At 39.4% G+C, this 17161-nt stretch overlaps 1 protein-coding gene across 1 annotated transcript in view; it reads left to right on the top strand.

Annotated features, from left to right (window-relative positions):
* The first annotated feature begins 1434 nt into the window (after window positions 1-1434).
* NRP1 (neuropilin 1) overlaps window positions 1435-17161 on the top strand; it is a 70996-nt gene continuing 55269 nt past the window's right edge. Inside the window, exons 1-4 of the mRNA XM_009325557.1 lie at window positions 1435-1442; window positions 4038-4219; window positions 8918-9145; window positions 16750-16905. Coding sequence (XP_009323832.1) covers window positions 1435-1442; window positions 4038-4219; window positions 8918-9145; window positions 16750-16905 — 574 coding nt within the window. The remainder of the gene's footprint in view (window positions 1443-4037; window positions 4220-8917; window positions 9146-16749; window positions 16906-17161) is intronic.

Below are 17161 nucleotides of genomic sequence, written 5' to 3'. Positions count from 1 at the left end.
ATCACCTACTAGAAACTGGAAATAGAAAAGTCACCAAGATCTGTATTCTGCAGCTGTTTATGTTTTTCATTGCCCAGTGCTCATTTTATAGGTATTGCTTGGCCTTTTCCTCGAACCCATAACTTTCACTTTCCAAAGAAAACACAAGTTTTTTGCAATTCCTTCAAGAATTTGTAGAAGAATTCTAGATTCCCTCATCTTTCCAATGGGAAACTGTCCCAGACATTGTTTTACTAAACCATAAAATTAGGACCATCTAGTAATGGCATGTTCAGGCATGGGCTGGGAGGAGCAGGGGGAGTGTGCGAGCTCTGCAGTGCGTTTCAGCAGGCTCCCACCCGAGAGCCACACACGGTCCTTGCACACCACAGAGGGTGCAAATAGAAAGCAAACAAAAATGGGATATCCAGAAAGACCCAGACAAGCAAAAAGGGAATGCTTTTTGCATCATGGCATAGTGGCTCCATGAACCTGTCTGCTGATTACCTCTTCTGGGCAGGCATCTCCTATTTTCACACATGAACTCGTGCTCTAGTCTTTCACCTGAAACTACACTCAGTGGTTAGCGCCATGTTTATATTTACATCTCTGTGCCATAAACCCTAAAGGACTATAACATTGCAAGAAATATTTGCCACACCATTGGCAGCAGTAACTGAGCGAAGAATTGCCAAGTGGGAAATCCAAATTTGCAAACTCAGTATTCTGGGCTGTGTGCCAAGACTGTCTGGGCGCTGCGGAGGTGACACATTCAGTCTCCTCAGAGGGATGCCAATGTGCCAACTGCATCCCTGGCACAGCACCTTCGCCTGACAAACTTATGGAGAAGAACTGCTACCAAGTCCAGAGGGAGATGCAAGCTGCTTTCTGAGCTTCCTTGGCAGAAACTCCATTTTCAAGTTGTGACTGTACTTTCTCCTATTTACAAGAACAGTTGTTTGTGATACAGTATGGTCTCTGGTAGGATTTTGAAAAGTGCAAAAATGACAGCAGGACGTTGGTTTCCAAGTATAAACTAGTAAAATGCATAGCAATTTCATTTCCCTAAGAAAAAAATAACATAGATACTCACAGCAGCCCAGATATCAGATGTTTCCACCAGTGTGGGAGAATCCAAATCCATTTGTTAGCTACCAAGTGAAAGGCATGATCCTTAGAATGTGAAGGTTGTAGGGCTGACCTCTAAAGTTTCCCCTTTTGAAATCGTACTTTGTACCTATTGTCTTACAGCTAAACTTCTTTTCTGTCTGTCAGTAATTTTTCAAAGCAAAACAAAAAACTTGAAAAATCCTCCAGTCTTCCACAGGGCTGCATGATGTGTAACTTGGAAAATCCATTAGAAGACAGCCTTTTAGTAACCAAATTGTGTCATTTGCAATTGCACAGCAGCCAGAAAGAGCACCATAAATTACAATTCTGTCACTATAAGGGACAATGGAAAGGTGTGGGCAGGCTATCGGTATAAAGGAGGAAACCTAGGAGAGTGATAGAATTTAATTTGAATATTTTTTGCCAAATTTGCTTCATATAATAGCAAAATTGGTACTTACAGGTTAATTATTTTTTTGCCTGTGTAGGAAAGACTTAGTAAGACTATAGGAGATTGCTTATTTAAGGTGTAGCAGAATAAAAATACTGCATTCAAGCCTTTTGGGTTTTTTTTCTTCTTTATACATGAAGTAAAAAAGCATGTAAAAATTTGCTTAGCATTTTTAGTTAAAATTTTTCATGTCATTTAATAATTCAGAAATAGGGTTCTTCTTGATATTCATTTGAAAAATTATCTACTGTTGAGGCTTAAGCAATGAATGGTGCCTGGAAAACTGGTGAAATAATGTCATCATGGAAAGAAGAGCAAAGACTGTCACTCAGATGCTGTGGTTTTATGTGGTTACTCTTTCTCTTTAACGAGCAGTTAATTATTTAGAGAAAGGTTGTCCCGTTAAAAATTCTCAACATTCATTTTTTCCCTAAAGTATAAAAAGTAGTAGCCTGCATTCCTGAGTACTTCCAATAGGTTTTGCAGGGAACCTAGAACTGGTATTCTTAAGGATATTTCTAAAGGGAAAACAAAACAAAACAAAACAAAACCCAAAGAAAAACAATTCTGAAGTCTTTTTACGACTCTTCTCCCAACTTTCAAATCCTGTTACACCTATATCATAAAGAAATTATAGAAAGAACAGAAGTCTAATTTTAAAAAAATGCAGGCTACTTAAAGTATCTGTAAAATTATCTCAGAAATGAACATTTCCATTTTGTATTTCCACCAATCTGAAATGGGACAGTGAAGCTAACTAGCTGAGCAATTGGTACGAGAAAAATCAAATACATAAGAGGAAATGCAGTTAACACAATATTTCACATATGTTAATGCTTACAGTTCCATCAGTGTCAGCTTTATTTTCTACTTGATATACACCAAAGCTGGCACACAATTTTAACTGATGAGGTAATGTCATTTTCAATTTAAGGAGCCTTAAGCTGTCCACTTTAACTAGTGATATCATCTTTGCAGTTGTCTCACAGGGCTTCATGTAAACATAAGTAATGTGCCCTGGATGGTTTGGAGCAGAGTTGTTAAAAATGACATTGGTCATCATGAAGACATTTTTTTCCTTTGATCTCTTTAAAAATGTCAGACACACTTTATTGTCCTGTCATTTTTAGCTCTTCCTTGTACATTAATATGCTACTATTTCGGTGAACGTAACAGTAGAATAAAGGTCTAAACAAATTAATGGCAACATTTTAATGTCAGTCGTAGTAGGATAATGAAAAGTAAATGAGATTGTCTGGCTAACAGCAACTTGTTAAATAAAACGGCAGCACGGCTGAGACACAAAGACGCAGGGGCAGAGAAAAGCCTTTCGCCGCAGTCCAAAAGAGGCCTAGAGCACAGCCCAGGCTCCAAATGCCACCACTTTTTAGGAGAAGATTAAACTGATTCTACAAATTGTGTCTGCTCCTCCTTCCCGTCTGGGGTCGAGTGAAATCATCTGCTAATAAAACTCAAACCCAGACCTGTCTCTGCACCTGCAGCTTCTGCCTCTCCGTGACTTTTATTCTCATTTGTATTCTCTCAGCGGGCTCCGTGCAGCAAGCTGCTGGGCTCTCCTCAGCCCTCTGAAACCAAATCCGTCAGACCAGGCCCTACATATTGGCATCTCTGGTGACAGGGCTGAGGAACCCTGACATGACCGTTGCTCCCAGGCAAACTTTTACCACCAATAATTATTACGTATTATGTACCTTTTCTTATCAAGTCCTTAGGAATCAAGCAAGTAGCCAGGGGAGGATTTAGCCCAGCCTGTTCAGTAATCACGTGCTGTACAAATATGAATATTATAATGTGCACTTCTTGATTCAAATACCTAAGCAAAGATGATTTGTAATGAAACAAGTTTTGTCTGAGAAAAACCAAGTGCTGTGACTGTCGTGTGGATTTTGTGATTTGCACCAAACTATTTGTCCAGCTAACAAGGAAAATAACAGATTTTTCTACCACTGTTCTGAAACATGGTACAGTTTTGAACAAAATCTAATGTTTAGGGATTTATTTATTATTCTGTGGACATATGTTTGGAGGACAGCATATGGAAATCAAAGTATTGTTCATAAAAAGCTCCAGCCAAAAAGACATTTTTGAATTCATAACAGAACTTCACAGTTTGAAAAGAATGCTATGCATTATGTATTGATAACAACACTACACAGACAAAGGAACACAATTTAATAATACAGAATTGTGCTCACGAGATTTCCTTTTTTTTTGTTAATTGGTTACTTTAGCTGACATTGTCTGCAAGCATAATGGACACCATTCTTCCTAATAGTTCCATGTTGCCAGATGATGTCTACAGACATAATGTAGTCCATTTTAATTATTTCATTTTGCTTACATCTTTCAGCATAATGCATTTTCCAAGCAAGCTAGCATTTTTCTTGATTATCTATGTTGTGTTATGGTTTCTAAATTAATTAGGTCTCCTTCTTTCCTGGAAGTTAAAAGTTTCTTCCTTCCATTTATCTACCAGGTATGATTATGTTGAAGTGATTGATGGAGATAATCCTGAAGGACGCTTATGGGGAAAGTACTGTGGAAAAATTGCTCCCCCTCCTTTAGTGTCTTCGGGACCATATCTTTTTATTAAATTTGTTTCCGACTATGAGACACATGGAGCAGGATTTTCTATCCGTTACGAAGTTTTCAAAAGAGGTGAGAAACAATTCATTGTTATATAGCTCAAAACCTGTGATTTTTGCTTTCATCAAAAAGTTCGCCATAATTCTTTGGGATGTGGGGAACACACAAAAATGCTTGAAAAAGAAAATTGTATGACCCTTGTCATTCCAAGGTGGGGCATGTATTCAGTGGGTGTAAATCATTATGAATCCAATGGGTCAGCTGCATCTGAGGATTGACTCCTCTGGGTGTAATGTGATAGTCTTCATCAGCTGTTTATTTCAACCTTCTTAAAACCATTAGCTTTCTTCCTTTTTTTTCCTTTTTTTTTTTTTTGGTGATAATAATTGCCATATGATTTACAATGTTACTGCCTTAACAGCACTGTAACCTTCTGAGTCCCTGACTTATTTTGGTTAGTGTTTTGCTCTGCATTCCCAAGAGATGGCTGTGGGCTCGGAAAGGACCAGACTACACATGGGCAGCAGATGATATTGCTGTTGCTTTCACAAATCGTATTTGGGAGGTAAAGGAGAGGAGAAGCTCACACTGTTCACAGGCATGTCCTGCTGGATGCTTGTGCCAGGATTTCAGTGCCAGTGAGCACAGATAGCTGTATGGGACAAAGAGAAAGCCCAGAGAAAAAAACAGTCCAGGATTAACCAGACCTATAGACAGCCCCTCTTTGATAACTCTCTTTCTGAGTCAATAGCTAGAAGGGGAGTAAGATCTTTTTTGGCATAAACCTTCCCTATAGATGGATGGAGATAAATAACTTATATATTCCATGCCTGGAGAACAGAGGACCAAAACTCATAATATACAGAAAGACAATAAGCTTAACTTTACAGAAAAAAATATTGACTTCAACATCAATGTTTAGGGTCATATTCACAAAAGCAGCTCAAAACTCCAAGTTGCCAGTACACACCACTCCCAGACAGTGCCCCATTTTCGGAACCAGTTCAAGTCCCTTTTACACACCTAAACCAGAGCCAGATTTTCAGCTGCGTTCAGCACATGCGCTTGGTGGCCGCTATACTGTTAATGAGGAGAAGCACAGTAGTGAAGTCTCTTTTCTATTGCACGCTATTGCTGCTCCCCACAGTGCTAATTGGGGCCACAGACCTCTTGTTCACCATCTTCCCTGTCTGTAAATCCACTCCTGGCTCCCAGAAATTCTTTTGGTGACCTTCAGGTTCACATTTTTTGAAAGAACTCAGCATCCAAATGACACCAAGCTTTCCTGAAAAAATATCTCTATCTATTTTGGTGTCTTTAGGAGGCTAAACTCTTGAAACTCTGTCCTGAAGTTTCTCAGTGCTTATGGATACAGTACCATCTTTTGTAAAAAACAAGGCTGAAACACAAGAACAAGTGAAAGAATGACCTGTGAAACAATCTATTTTAGCAACTGAGCGTTTTCAAGAAAAAAGTTTTTATTTATTTCCTAATAGTGTAGTGGCAACTCAGAGCTCTGACGGGAATGTTGTGTTTATTTCCTTGTGTGGTCATTTACATTTCTCAGTGATACACATTAACCATGTTAAGATGGCATTATGAGTGTGATTTTACACACAGAGAAGTCAGGAAACTCAAAATTATGGCTCCCAGAGCAACTTTAGCTCTAGTTCATTCCACATAAACAGTATATTAAGGCAGGAAAGTTATCACTAGGTACAGTGTTAGAGATGCTGTGTGTACACAAAGGATACAAGTTATAGTTGCTGTGGGAACACAGCCCTTTTTAACTTTTGAGTTAATGCATATATGCTATTCCAAGTTTACATTTTAATTTCTGTACCAAATAAAGCTGACCAGTTTACCCTGCTACGCAGGTGAAGTTCAGTTGCTCACACCAGATGAATATGCTTCATTTCAGCATAGTGACAGCTTAGCTCATCATTTCCCAGATATGAGAAGTATTAAAATGATCCCAAGCCCAAGGTCCTGTGGTGCTAAGCTGAAGGCTGAGCTGCATTCCAGCACACAGCATATTTTTGCCCATTATTCCTGTGAGAGCATCCTTAGTTTTTGAAAAGAAAAACTGCATTACACTACCTGTGTCCTAAGCTGAATTCTAAACCTGATGCTTAAAATGCCACACACCATGGAAATTGTAAGGAGAGACCAGCACACATAATGACTGTGATAAATATAACATGGGCTTTGAGAGTAGGAGCTGCTTTTACTTCTCATCCAGCTCCTTAGCCAGAAAGACACTGAAGAAGTTGAATTCCAGACTAAAACATGAAACCCATATTGCTCAACGTTTAGCCCATCTGAAATGTTTATCATTTTGGTTCCACCAGCCAGCCCATCTTAGGATGGGTGAGTAGCCTATTCACTAGAAGAGGATCTACACAGTTCCCATTCAACATTCCTAACTTTAGTCAACTAAATGTATGGTGTAAACTGAAAGAAAAGACAGTGTCAACCAGGAAGGCAACTGATTTTCTGGCTCAGTGACGCCTACAGAAAGCAAGTGAAATAATCTCCAGTGTCATCTCTTTCTCTTTCTTTGCTCTCTCTTTTGCCTCCTCTCTCTCTTTCCTTCAGCTCATCTCTCTTCCTTTATTTCATACGTATGCACACATGTAGTTTCACCACCTCAGAAGAATCTATTCTGTCCGGTCTCTGCCAGAACTTTTTCTGCCGGTTTTCCGTGAACGTCGCCCCATGGAGTTCCTCATAGCCTCAGTGTTGATTTAATTCCTGGAGTTCCTTCACAGTGTCAGTAAAGGGTCAAAATCTGTGGAGGGCATTTTAGTGAGGCAGCTCTCCTGAAAACAGTTTTTATTTCTTGCACCAGATTGACTTGAACATGTTAAAAATAAAGCAAGCTGGTATTGAGATACCATGTGTGAGTGTAAGGAGCCTGACAATTGTGCACTCACAGAGCCAGGATCTGGCTGTCTTTAATAAAGCAATAATGATTCTGGCTTACATTTTATATTGCATCTTTTATTGGATTCCAAGAGGAGTATAGAGCACTTTATGCTATGAATGGCATAGCAAAGCTATTTTATCCTGGAACAGCAGCTACTGGTGGGAGTGAGGAACAACAACCAGAATATAACCCTCCCATACATGACAAGGAGACAAGGGAATGACAGGGAGAGAAGAGAAATATCCGACTAATGTGTAAGGGGGCGATTTAATTATAGGCAAAATGTAATTTACCAAATTGGAATGGTCAGGTTACGTGAGCATTAATATCTACATCTTCCAAAATATGCCATGAAGTGCTCTGAATATTGATGTGATAGCTCAAGCATTTCCTATCAGTGTCTGTCGAAGGACAAAAATACCTGAACTGACTAAATTCATTCAGACCTCTCTCTTGCATGCTGAATTTAGCTGGGAGATGGCCAAATCTGTGGGGGGTAATACGTTTGGCACATTCACAAGGAAAACATTTTCTATGGTGAAATAAGAGTATTCATATATGCAACAAGCCAGACAGTTTTCCTTCAATGATCTGTGTTAAGCATTGGAAATCCTCTAAGGCTCCTGACTGCAGTCTCTGAGGATGCTGGGCATCCTCATCCAAATTGAAACCTCGCACACACTCATCCTTCAGCACAACCTGTTGCAACCAAACTGTCGCCTGTGTCCTGCCTATAGTCCATGTCTGAAGACCTTCATCTGAGTCCTCCTACCCAAACTCCCCAGGTCAGCCGCTATCCACTGATGCCCCAAATCCTGTAAATCACTTTCCATTAAATTGGGAGTGTCACAAGTCAGAGAGAGAGGGATACCTATGTTGACCCTGTGGGAGGATGTGTGGCTGACCCTGGGGCTGGCTCTGAGAACACCTGTAGATGTGGGATCCACGGAGAGGATTCCTGAGGGATCTAAATAAAGGAGAAATGCGATCTGTCAACAAGACAGGGACTCCAATTTTAGTCCCCTGTGTTCACAAAGACAAATCCAGTGATCTGGCCTTTTATACCCTTGCGTCTTTACTGACACTTTCCTGCTCCATCAAGAGCAGTGTTTGGAGCATCCCATTATGCCATGGTGGGAACATCGGGGAAAGCTGGTGTGTCAACATTGACATTAGGTGACTTCTAGCAACACTGCCTGTAATCACACAGTTTATCATGCCTGCACTAACAGCAACATTTTACTGGTGCACCTGTGTCAACACCACTCAGAATGAGTCACTCACCCTTGGTACATGTACGAATTACCTTTCACATTTAGTTTGTCAAGGAGGCATAGGTCACATCTGGCAGAGTTACTGAGTCAGTGCTCCGGGAATCTGAAACCACTACTCCCTCTACTGAATTCACTCACCCGCTTTTGTAAAAAATTCTATTTCACCAATAAAAGCCTGTCAGCCATAAGATTTAAAGATTTGAGCTTGAAGGGGCTATAATTATTTCTCTAGGGCTCTGTCGAGATTTCTGCAGCTTACACTTTCATTGTTCCCACATGACTTTGTATTTGTCATAATTTTTTCTAGAGCTGGTACAAGTTTTCATATTGTTCCATGCAAATTGAAAATTGGAGATCAGACAGTATATGCGAATTGCGCTTTAAAACCTGACTATCAATAATAGGAACAAGCTGGCTGAATGATTAATACAGTGATTAAAATGAGGTGTTTCATTGAAAAGCCACCTTTGCTGCTGGGGAGACAATACAACCTAATTTGTTTTCCAGCTAACTGCTTTGCTTAGTAGCATAGTGTTAACCCAGGTGATTTTTCTCTTTCTCTTACAGGACCTGAATGTTCCAGAAACTTTACTTCATCAAGTGGAGTGATAAAGTCCCCTGGATTCCCTGAAAAATATCCCAATAGCCTTGAATGCACTTATATTATCTTTGCACCAAAGATGTCAGAGATTATACTGGAATTTGAAAGCTTTGAGCTAGAACCTGATTCAAATACTCCAGGGGGAGCGTTCTGTCGCTATGACCGATTGGAAATCTGGGATGGATTCCCTGATGGTAAGAGAAAAATGGACTGTGATATGCATAACCATTACCCCGAAGTGGGCTGCAGAAGGCATATTCTCATTTTTTTTAATGTCATAGCAGAGAGGTCCTTGCTTGATTTATGTGAAAGGAGTTGAATTAAGGAGAAATGGGGAAAATGCTCTGTAAATTCATTCAGTAAAGCATATCACAGTGTGAATGATTTTTTTTTTATGAAATATGTTTAATTTTGAACAGTTGGCTTGGGGGAAACCTCTATTTTTAAAGGGAATATGTGATGGACCTCCTACGCTAAAATAAATTAAATATGAAGCCTTATAATGTGTCCTCAGACTTTCACAGCTAACACATGAGTATTGTCCAGAAATTTCCAAAAACTTACACAAACTGGACTTCAGCTATTAACCCTCCAGCTTGAGGAGGAACTGGGTTACAGACCAGCTGCCAAAGCAGAGAATGTCTTTGCCAGAGAAAACGTGGTGTCCATACAATTGAAATCATAGTGACTAAATGATCACCCAGGTCAGTAAACAGTCATTGAGTTATTAATTCAGATGGCTTCGGTGACCGGGCACTGCAGGGTTCCTCCCTTATAGTGCTCTCTCTTTCAGCAGTACAAGCAAATCCAAAGGTTTTATCTTAATTTCTTAATTTATAATCTCTGATTAGCTGGGCACATGTGTCAGGGTGGGTGTGTTGGGTACCCTTCTGGAACTTACTTCTCTGCCATCTCAGTAATTTTCCACTTAGTTGTTGACCACACTTGACCTTCTGTAAATTCACTAAGTGCATAGCTAGATATTAGCTAGGCCTATGGAGCCAGCGAGTCCTCACTTCACCCTCCACCCAATCTCATATCCCTATTTTACACTGAGACTGATGAACAAAATAGCTGCATGAGTTCTCTATTTTTTTCATATATGGCAATGGGTCCGCAAGGTCCAAGTCCCCTCTAGGTGGGACAGCCAGGTACCAGTTCTCCAAGGACCCCGGCTTGATAGGCTGCAGCTCCAGCCTAAAAGGGACCATTCAAGCTGAATGCCTAACCTTTAGGGTGCCCAAATGCTTTTACATAGCTGTGCAAACAGCTATGTAAAATGGATTGTGATGCCCTTTTCACTGTTTCTATGTAAGGTGTAAGCTGATAAAGAGAAGCATCTTGAAGCTGTCCTTTTTCTTCTTAATTTTGTTACTTGTACCAAAATTCAGTGACTGAGGATTTATGTTGTTTGTGTTGGGCACTAATTACAGATATTTCAGTTTTCCACTGGTACGATAACCCATATTAATAGATATTTTCTTTGCTTTTATGAACAGCAGTGGCAGTTTCTACAAACTGCTAATCCTACATTAATATTTCATTTAAATGAAAACATATAACTTAAGGAACATATTTTAATAACACATTTAAACTTGCCTGTTTTCCTAGCTAAATCCCCAGTATAATTTTAATTAAAGCTTTTATTGATGCTACAGTAAATAGGTGTGTGCTTTTTAACATATATTTGTTCTTCCTTTTTGTTTTATGCTTAATAGGTTTATCATGGCTCTTTTCAATCCACTCCAATAAATAGTGAAGAAAGAGCCATAACAGTAGCTGAAAGACAATTTAGTATTTAATGCCTCAGTTAGGAAAACAGTATTGTAACACTACAATAATGATGTCTGGAACATTTAATAATAGGTTTATTTGTATCTAGGCCAAATCGTTCCAAGCTGAATTCCTGTAGAACTTGCATTTAAACTGACATGTGAAAAGATGATCCAATCAATCAATTTATGTGTAATATTACCAAAAATAAATGCATTATTGCTAGTGTCAGACGGTTTCAAAGTGGTAATTTCCTGGTTCAAGAAAGTGACTGAGCCATACTGAAGAGCAATTAACAACAGGCATTATCAGCCTTCCAATTCCTTCACAAACTGTCTAAACCCAAAATGATCCTGACATCCAATAAGGGTGTTTACATGTTTGTAAACATTCAACTGAATTTGTAGACTAGAAAGAAATGTTTCCTCAGATACAAACTATTGGAGGTTGTGGCGATTGCATGATTTCACTGTCAGATGGTCCTTAGCCAGCAGACAGTCTCTCTTGTTTAACTTAACACAACAAAGGCAGAGAGGACGTGATAGCTTCTCTATAATTGCATCACAGGATGAATCCCTGGGAGGGAGAAGAATTATTTCAACCGAAGAGCAGAGCTGACACAGGAAGCCACTGGTATGACTGGCCATAAACTGAAGACAGAAATTAAAAGTTTCTAGATATCAAAAAGAGAGTATCTAGATAATCTTGCAACAAAAAAAAGGAGAAAAGAAGAGCAAAATAAATCTAATTTGCATCCACGTGGAAGTAGTAGAATTCTGAAAAATATTAGAGAGTATGGTTGCCTTTGATGAAGGGAGGCTCACCCAGGGTGAGTCTTTCAGCCATTTGTCTGTTTCCTTTTAGTCCATGAAAAAATATTCTGAAGCTACATCTACACTATTAACTAAAACAGGGCCAAGGCATGGTTGTGTGTCCTTCTTAATTGCTGGCATACTCCCTTGCACAATTTTAGCCCATGTCAGTTTGCACTTTTACAAGCAGTTCCTAAGCACAGTTTGGAGGACAGCAAAAGCCAGGGGTCATTCCCAAGAGGCACATTGGACACAGCCATCCTGCTTCAGAGGGAAGAGCCCTATGGGAGCGAGCTCTGTCATGCTGTTAGTCTGGTCCCAGGAACAGTCCCTGGCCACTGGGTGCAGGTCCAGAGGGTGGTCCCTGGCCTGCTCTATTTAGTGATGCAGACATAGCCGTAAAAAAAGAAGTTATTTCGCTTTGTTGTACTGCATTGCTGCTCACATGCCCAGTTGTGTTAGAGGTTAAAGCCCCCTTGCAGTACATTGATATAAACATGAAGTAGAAGGATTTTTTAAAAGTTTGGAAAAAATTATATCCTTCAGTTCAAACCCCCTGCTCCACAGCAACACAGCTGTGGTTTGCTAGGATGATGGCAGCTTTTAACAGGACACAGAGAACAGTTTGATGGAAATTAGTTGTGGCTGCAACTAGGGCAGAATTAGATGGACAGCCCCCTGAACATACTGTTCTCACGCAACCCTGGAAACCAGGCATCAATGTTTGAGCCAGGCACTGTCAGTCCCCCCATTCTCAGCAGAGAACAGCACCCCACTCTGATTTGTCTCCGACATCTACTTTAGGGCAGTTATGGATCTCTGGAGGTGCTTATCTCATTGACTGTACTGGGAGCTATGGATCACTAACTCAGACATAAACTTTAGATACCTAAGTTAGAGCAGATGAAACCCGCCATAAGTGGAAAATGTTTTCACTGTAGAGTTTGATCAGCTACAGTCACTGGAGATCGGCAGGAAATGAATTTGCTGTTTTGTACAGTTGTGATTTTTTTTCCTTCCTCCCCCAAAAAAGAAAAAAAAAAAAAGAAAATTAAACAAATTTTCACAATGATTTCTAAAAGGTTATGTCAAAATCAGTATGCTTCCATTTACATTTGCTTCTATGTAATTGCCATTTTTCTGATGGAAAACAATTTTCTGTTAGACAATTTGCCAGCAACTATAACAGTCATTCACAAAGACATTAATCCTGAAATGATCTGTCACATCATGGAGTCCTCAGCCTACCTGTTGCCATTTTAGTACATTGAATCTGGCAAGTGCTGAGTACATGCATCTTGATTCTGCAAAACCTGTGCTTATCTTTGAAGCATGTGAGCAGTTAGATTGACTTCAAAAGGAATTCACCGAGGACGCTTACAGGTCTGAAGTTAAACACTGGTGTAAGTGTTTTGCTGGTTCAGGAGGGGAATGGTAGTTTCCTGGCATTTTGTTTCTGCATAACTGCATGCCAAGGGCACCCTTTGGTCTCTTTTTTAAAACAAAGCAATAAATGAAAAAAACCCTGTTGGAGAATGTTTGAGAACTACAGGTGTGTGTTGCAAATATTGTGCAGAAAAGGGACCATGGTTTGAAGGAGATAACAGGTGGAGTTGGAGCAGGAGAGTGAGGAGTTCACAGAATAGAAATATGTGATTTTGCATGAATAAACTAGACCCCAGAAATGTCTTTGCCCAAGGCACAAATATATCTCAGCCAGCCTCAACTGAGAACAGTCCATTGATGACTTTGAAGAAAAATAGCCCACTCAAAACCAGGACTAGCTTAAGTGATGAATTGCATATATTCATCATGCAGCTCTCTTTGAAGCTCTATAAACTGTCTACTAGGGGCTTGAAAGTAATTTGAAGAAGTTTACATATGGTTTGAGAACCACAGGCTAAGCATTGCTGCTTCGGTCAATACCACAAGAGCTTCCACTGAATTACAGAGCAAAACAGAATGCTTTACTTCAGTCATTAACACCACTGCAAATGAAGGTTGCTATTAATCTAGGTGTGTTTCTTCCTCTGCTGCAGTTGCTTTCTACACTCTTGTGTGAATCTGTTAAGGTATAAAAGTATACAGAAGCTCAGTGTGAGTGACTACTGGACCGTGAGGATGGGATTCATTTTTCAGTTATTTTCTCTTTAGCATCCTAAATTGTGTGCAAATGTTTTGTCAATAACAATCATACTGCTGTGAAAATACTGTCCACAGCACACCAGCATACTTTTAAAGACCAGCTTTAAAATTCAGTAAAACGGCTAGTTAACATAACATTTCTTTTAATATTTTAGAAGTTGATATACCATTTTTCCTTGCTTGTGTTTTGTTAGGGTTTTTTAACTGAATTCGAAAAGCTAAGATTTCAACTGGATGGGCAAATATGTATTTCAATAAGTCTCAAAATTTCCTGATACTGATACTCTTTGTCCAGGAGGACAAGCAGTAAAAAAGAAAAGAAGAATTAGTAAGGATAAGGTTTCTGTTTAGTCTTAAACCACCAGCCACATTCTGTATGTATGTTCCACACTCAGATCCTGTAAACCTTCAAACATACGTATTAAGAATAATCAAAGATTTATTCAAGTTCTAGAATTAGACTCTGCATGTTGGGAAAAGCTTGCAAAACAGGTTTCTTAGTTGCCACTCCATCTTTTAACCTGAAAGTTACTCAGTTGTCCACTATATCATACAATGCCAGTGGAAAGAGGCGCCAAAGTCCCAGAAATAGCTACAGCATGGGCAGTCAAATGAAGTGGCTGGCTCACCAAAATGCCTCTGTTCTGCGGGTAATGTAGAAGTGTCCTTGAGTGAGGACATTTCCAAGTGACTCATATTTGGAGTAGGCCTTCCTAGCAGATGCTGACAAAGTGACATGATGGACTACAGGTAGAGGCTGCAAAAAGCTTTCTGGGCCTAAAGACTTTTCAGCACCTGCCACCCTATAATTCCCATTTGGAACTGTCTGTGGTCTATTATGAAAGCCCATCTCGGTTCATAAGGAAGGGTCAGGAAGACGGTTAAAAAAAAGCAGTGGCATAGTCTACCTAAGCAGACAGCAGTATCATCCCCTCAGATGGTGTTCTTCACACAGCATGTATTTGATGTGGTGACACCTGAAACATTTGATAATTTATTGTCATTCAAAAGTTTTCAAGACTTGAAAGGAAAAAAGAAGGACTTTGTGTTAGCTATTTATGTAGAGAAGAATAAGAATCTCTATTTCATCCAGTTCTGCTCAGATCGATACAGTATTAGCTCAGTAAGCTGAGGTTTACATATTGTGCAAAAAAATTCAATACCTCTTTGTGTCATATTCTGCAAGTTTTTAGCTCTTGCATCTACACAGCTAGAAAAGAGAATAGTACTGTGATAGCAGGGCCAATCTGTAGAAGACTGAAATGCAGAATCACTAAATATGTCTTAAAAATTATAAACCAGTGAGTCATGGGGAATCTTAAAGCTTGTCTGCTTTAAACAAAGTTCTCTTCTGTTTGTCATTTCAAAGAGGCTTCCCTACAGGAAATGGGAGGAGGGAGGCTCAGAGTGCCATAACATGGTGGCCTTATCCTCCTTATTTTCTTGCAGTTCAGAGCAACATCAGCAGCTATAATGTTGAAAGGCCATTGCAGGAAAGAGCAGGATCAGAGCTGTTGACACGTAGAAAATACAAAGAAAAAAAAAAACTGGAGCAGTTGGAGTGGGGGCATTATTTTGTGTTTTTAAAAAGCCACTAATGGTAACAGTCTAAAACAACTTTCTCACTCCAAATAATAAAACTGTAAAGCTTTAATGATTTCTAGGGTGAGGAAGAATTCAACTCATATCCTCTATAGGGTGTTTCATTCTATCAATACTGCATTGAACAACCCTGGTGTTGCCAGGGCTGAACTGGCAGGTATTTTAAATGCCATGGGATTGCCAAGGCAACTGAAGACTAACTATGGCCAGAATATGGATAGAAAAGCACATGCTGGCTGCAAGAGCTGTAACACCTGAGCTCCCTCTTTCTGGCAACTCTAGGGCCATACAGAAATGTGTAGTTTACATAATAAAGTTTTTCCAAGCTGGAACTGTTTTACTTGTTGGAAGATGCCAATAAATGACTACAAAATTATGTTAGCTGGGGATTTTCTTTAAACTGTGAATAACTAGGATATATAAACATTTTCTATTTTAAACTGAAAGTGAAATGGACTTCCTAGAGAAATGGCAAGCTGTTAGTTTAAGCCTGGAAAGCCAGTGGTATAAGCATTAGAATGATGTCTTACAATTTTCATGACTGACTCCATGGATGGGTTTTAGCATTATCTTTTCCTATTGTTTGTAAGCACAGATGTACCACTATTCAACAGCCTAGGGACCTATCTGTAGGGAATGCTGAAGTGCTAGAAGGCCACATATGTTGGTTGTGAATTGAGTAGCTTAATTAAGGAAAAAGATTATCTCACTGCACTGGAAATCCAGAAAATATCAGGAACTGGTTTATACATTATTAACACTGAGAGAGATCATGTATGTGCATATGTGTGTGTATGTTCTGTGACATGGAGATATACTTAAGAAATCCTTGCTCTTTTGAAAGGATTGAGATTTTCCTCTTGAATTCTTTTACAATATTCTTTAATATTGCGCATATGGGCAAAAGATAAAAGAAGGTGTGTTGGAAGCCTAAATAGGAGGGGATAAATAGACATTGGTCATAGCCTCAATATGAGTGCAAAAATATTTTTCTACATTCACTGTAAAATTAACAGATTATCTGCTGTTTGAGCATAAAACCTGGAAGGTGCTGTTTGAACTTCTATTCCCAGAGCATCTTGTAGACTGGGTGGGCAAATCAGGCCATTCAGATGTCCTTGTCATAAATGGGTGCTTCAATCACACTTTGGAAAATACTTTTGGTGTTTTGTACATGTAATTTTGTTCATCGTTGTCCTCTCTGCACACTTTTAAAGGACACTTTTTGAAATCCTGGTTCTTTACATTTTCAGAGGTTTATGCAGTGCTATCTGGAACATTTTAGAAGTAAGATTACTAGGGTAGGATAAGCAATTTATTGTTCACCACTAAATTATTGATGAGATTGTGATTTTGAACTGTTGTAGAGGTTCACTTCTGAGGGACTCTCTTTAGGAGGCTATTGTAGTGGCATCTATTGTTGTAGTAGAACTGGTAGTTTACTATTATATCCTGTCTCTTTGCAGTTGGCCCGCACATAGGGCGTTACTGTGGGCAGAACAACCCAGGACGTGTCCGATCTTCAACAGGGATTCTTTCAATGGTATTTTACACCGACAGTGCAATAGCAAAAGAGGGATTCTCAGCAAACTACAGCGTGTCACAGAGCAGTGTATCAGAAGGTCAGTATTTATCTACCCTCCAGAGCTTCTTGGAAAACATTCTCTGTTATGTCTTCTTGCACACCAGCTGTTGCATGAAACTTTGAAGAAACCTTAAATAAATAAGGTGGTGGGGAAGGGTTGGTTCTGTTTTTCTTTTTTCTTTTTTTTTTTTTTTTAAAGAACAGTTGCCCTTTGAAAAGCAGTGCAAGAAGCAAAATTCTCCTTACAGTTTTATTCTGCGGTATTGCCAGGAAGTTGGGATAATTATTGTGAA

The sequence above is a fragment of the Pygoscelis adeliae genome, unplaced genomic scaffold (assembly GCF_000699105.1).
Source record: "Pygoscelis adeliae isolate BGI_AS28 unplaced genomic scaffold, ASM69910v1 Scaffold175, whole genome shotgun sequence".
In the NCBI taxonomy this organism is placed as follows: Eukaryota; Metazoa; Chordata; class Aves; order Sphenisciformes; family Spheniscidae; genus Pygoscelis; species Pygoscelis adeliae.
The sequence above is the reverse complement of the archived record's forward strand: the minus strand, read 5'-3'. Positions and strand labels throughout refer to the sequence as shown.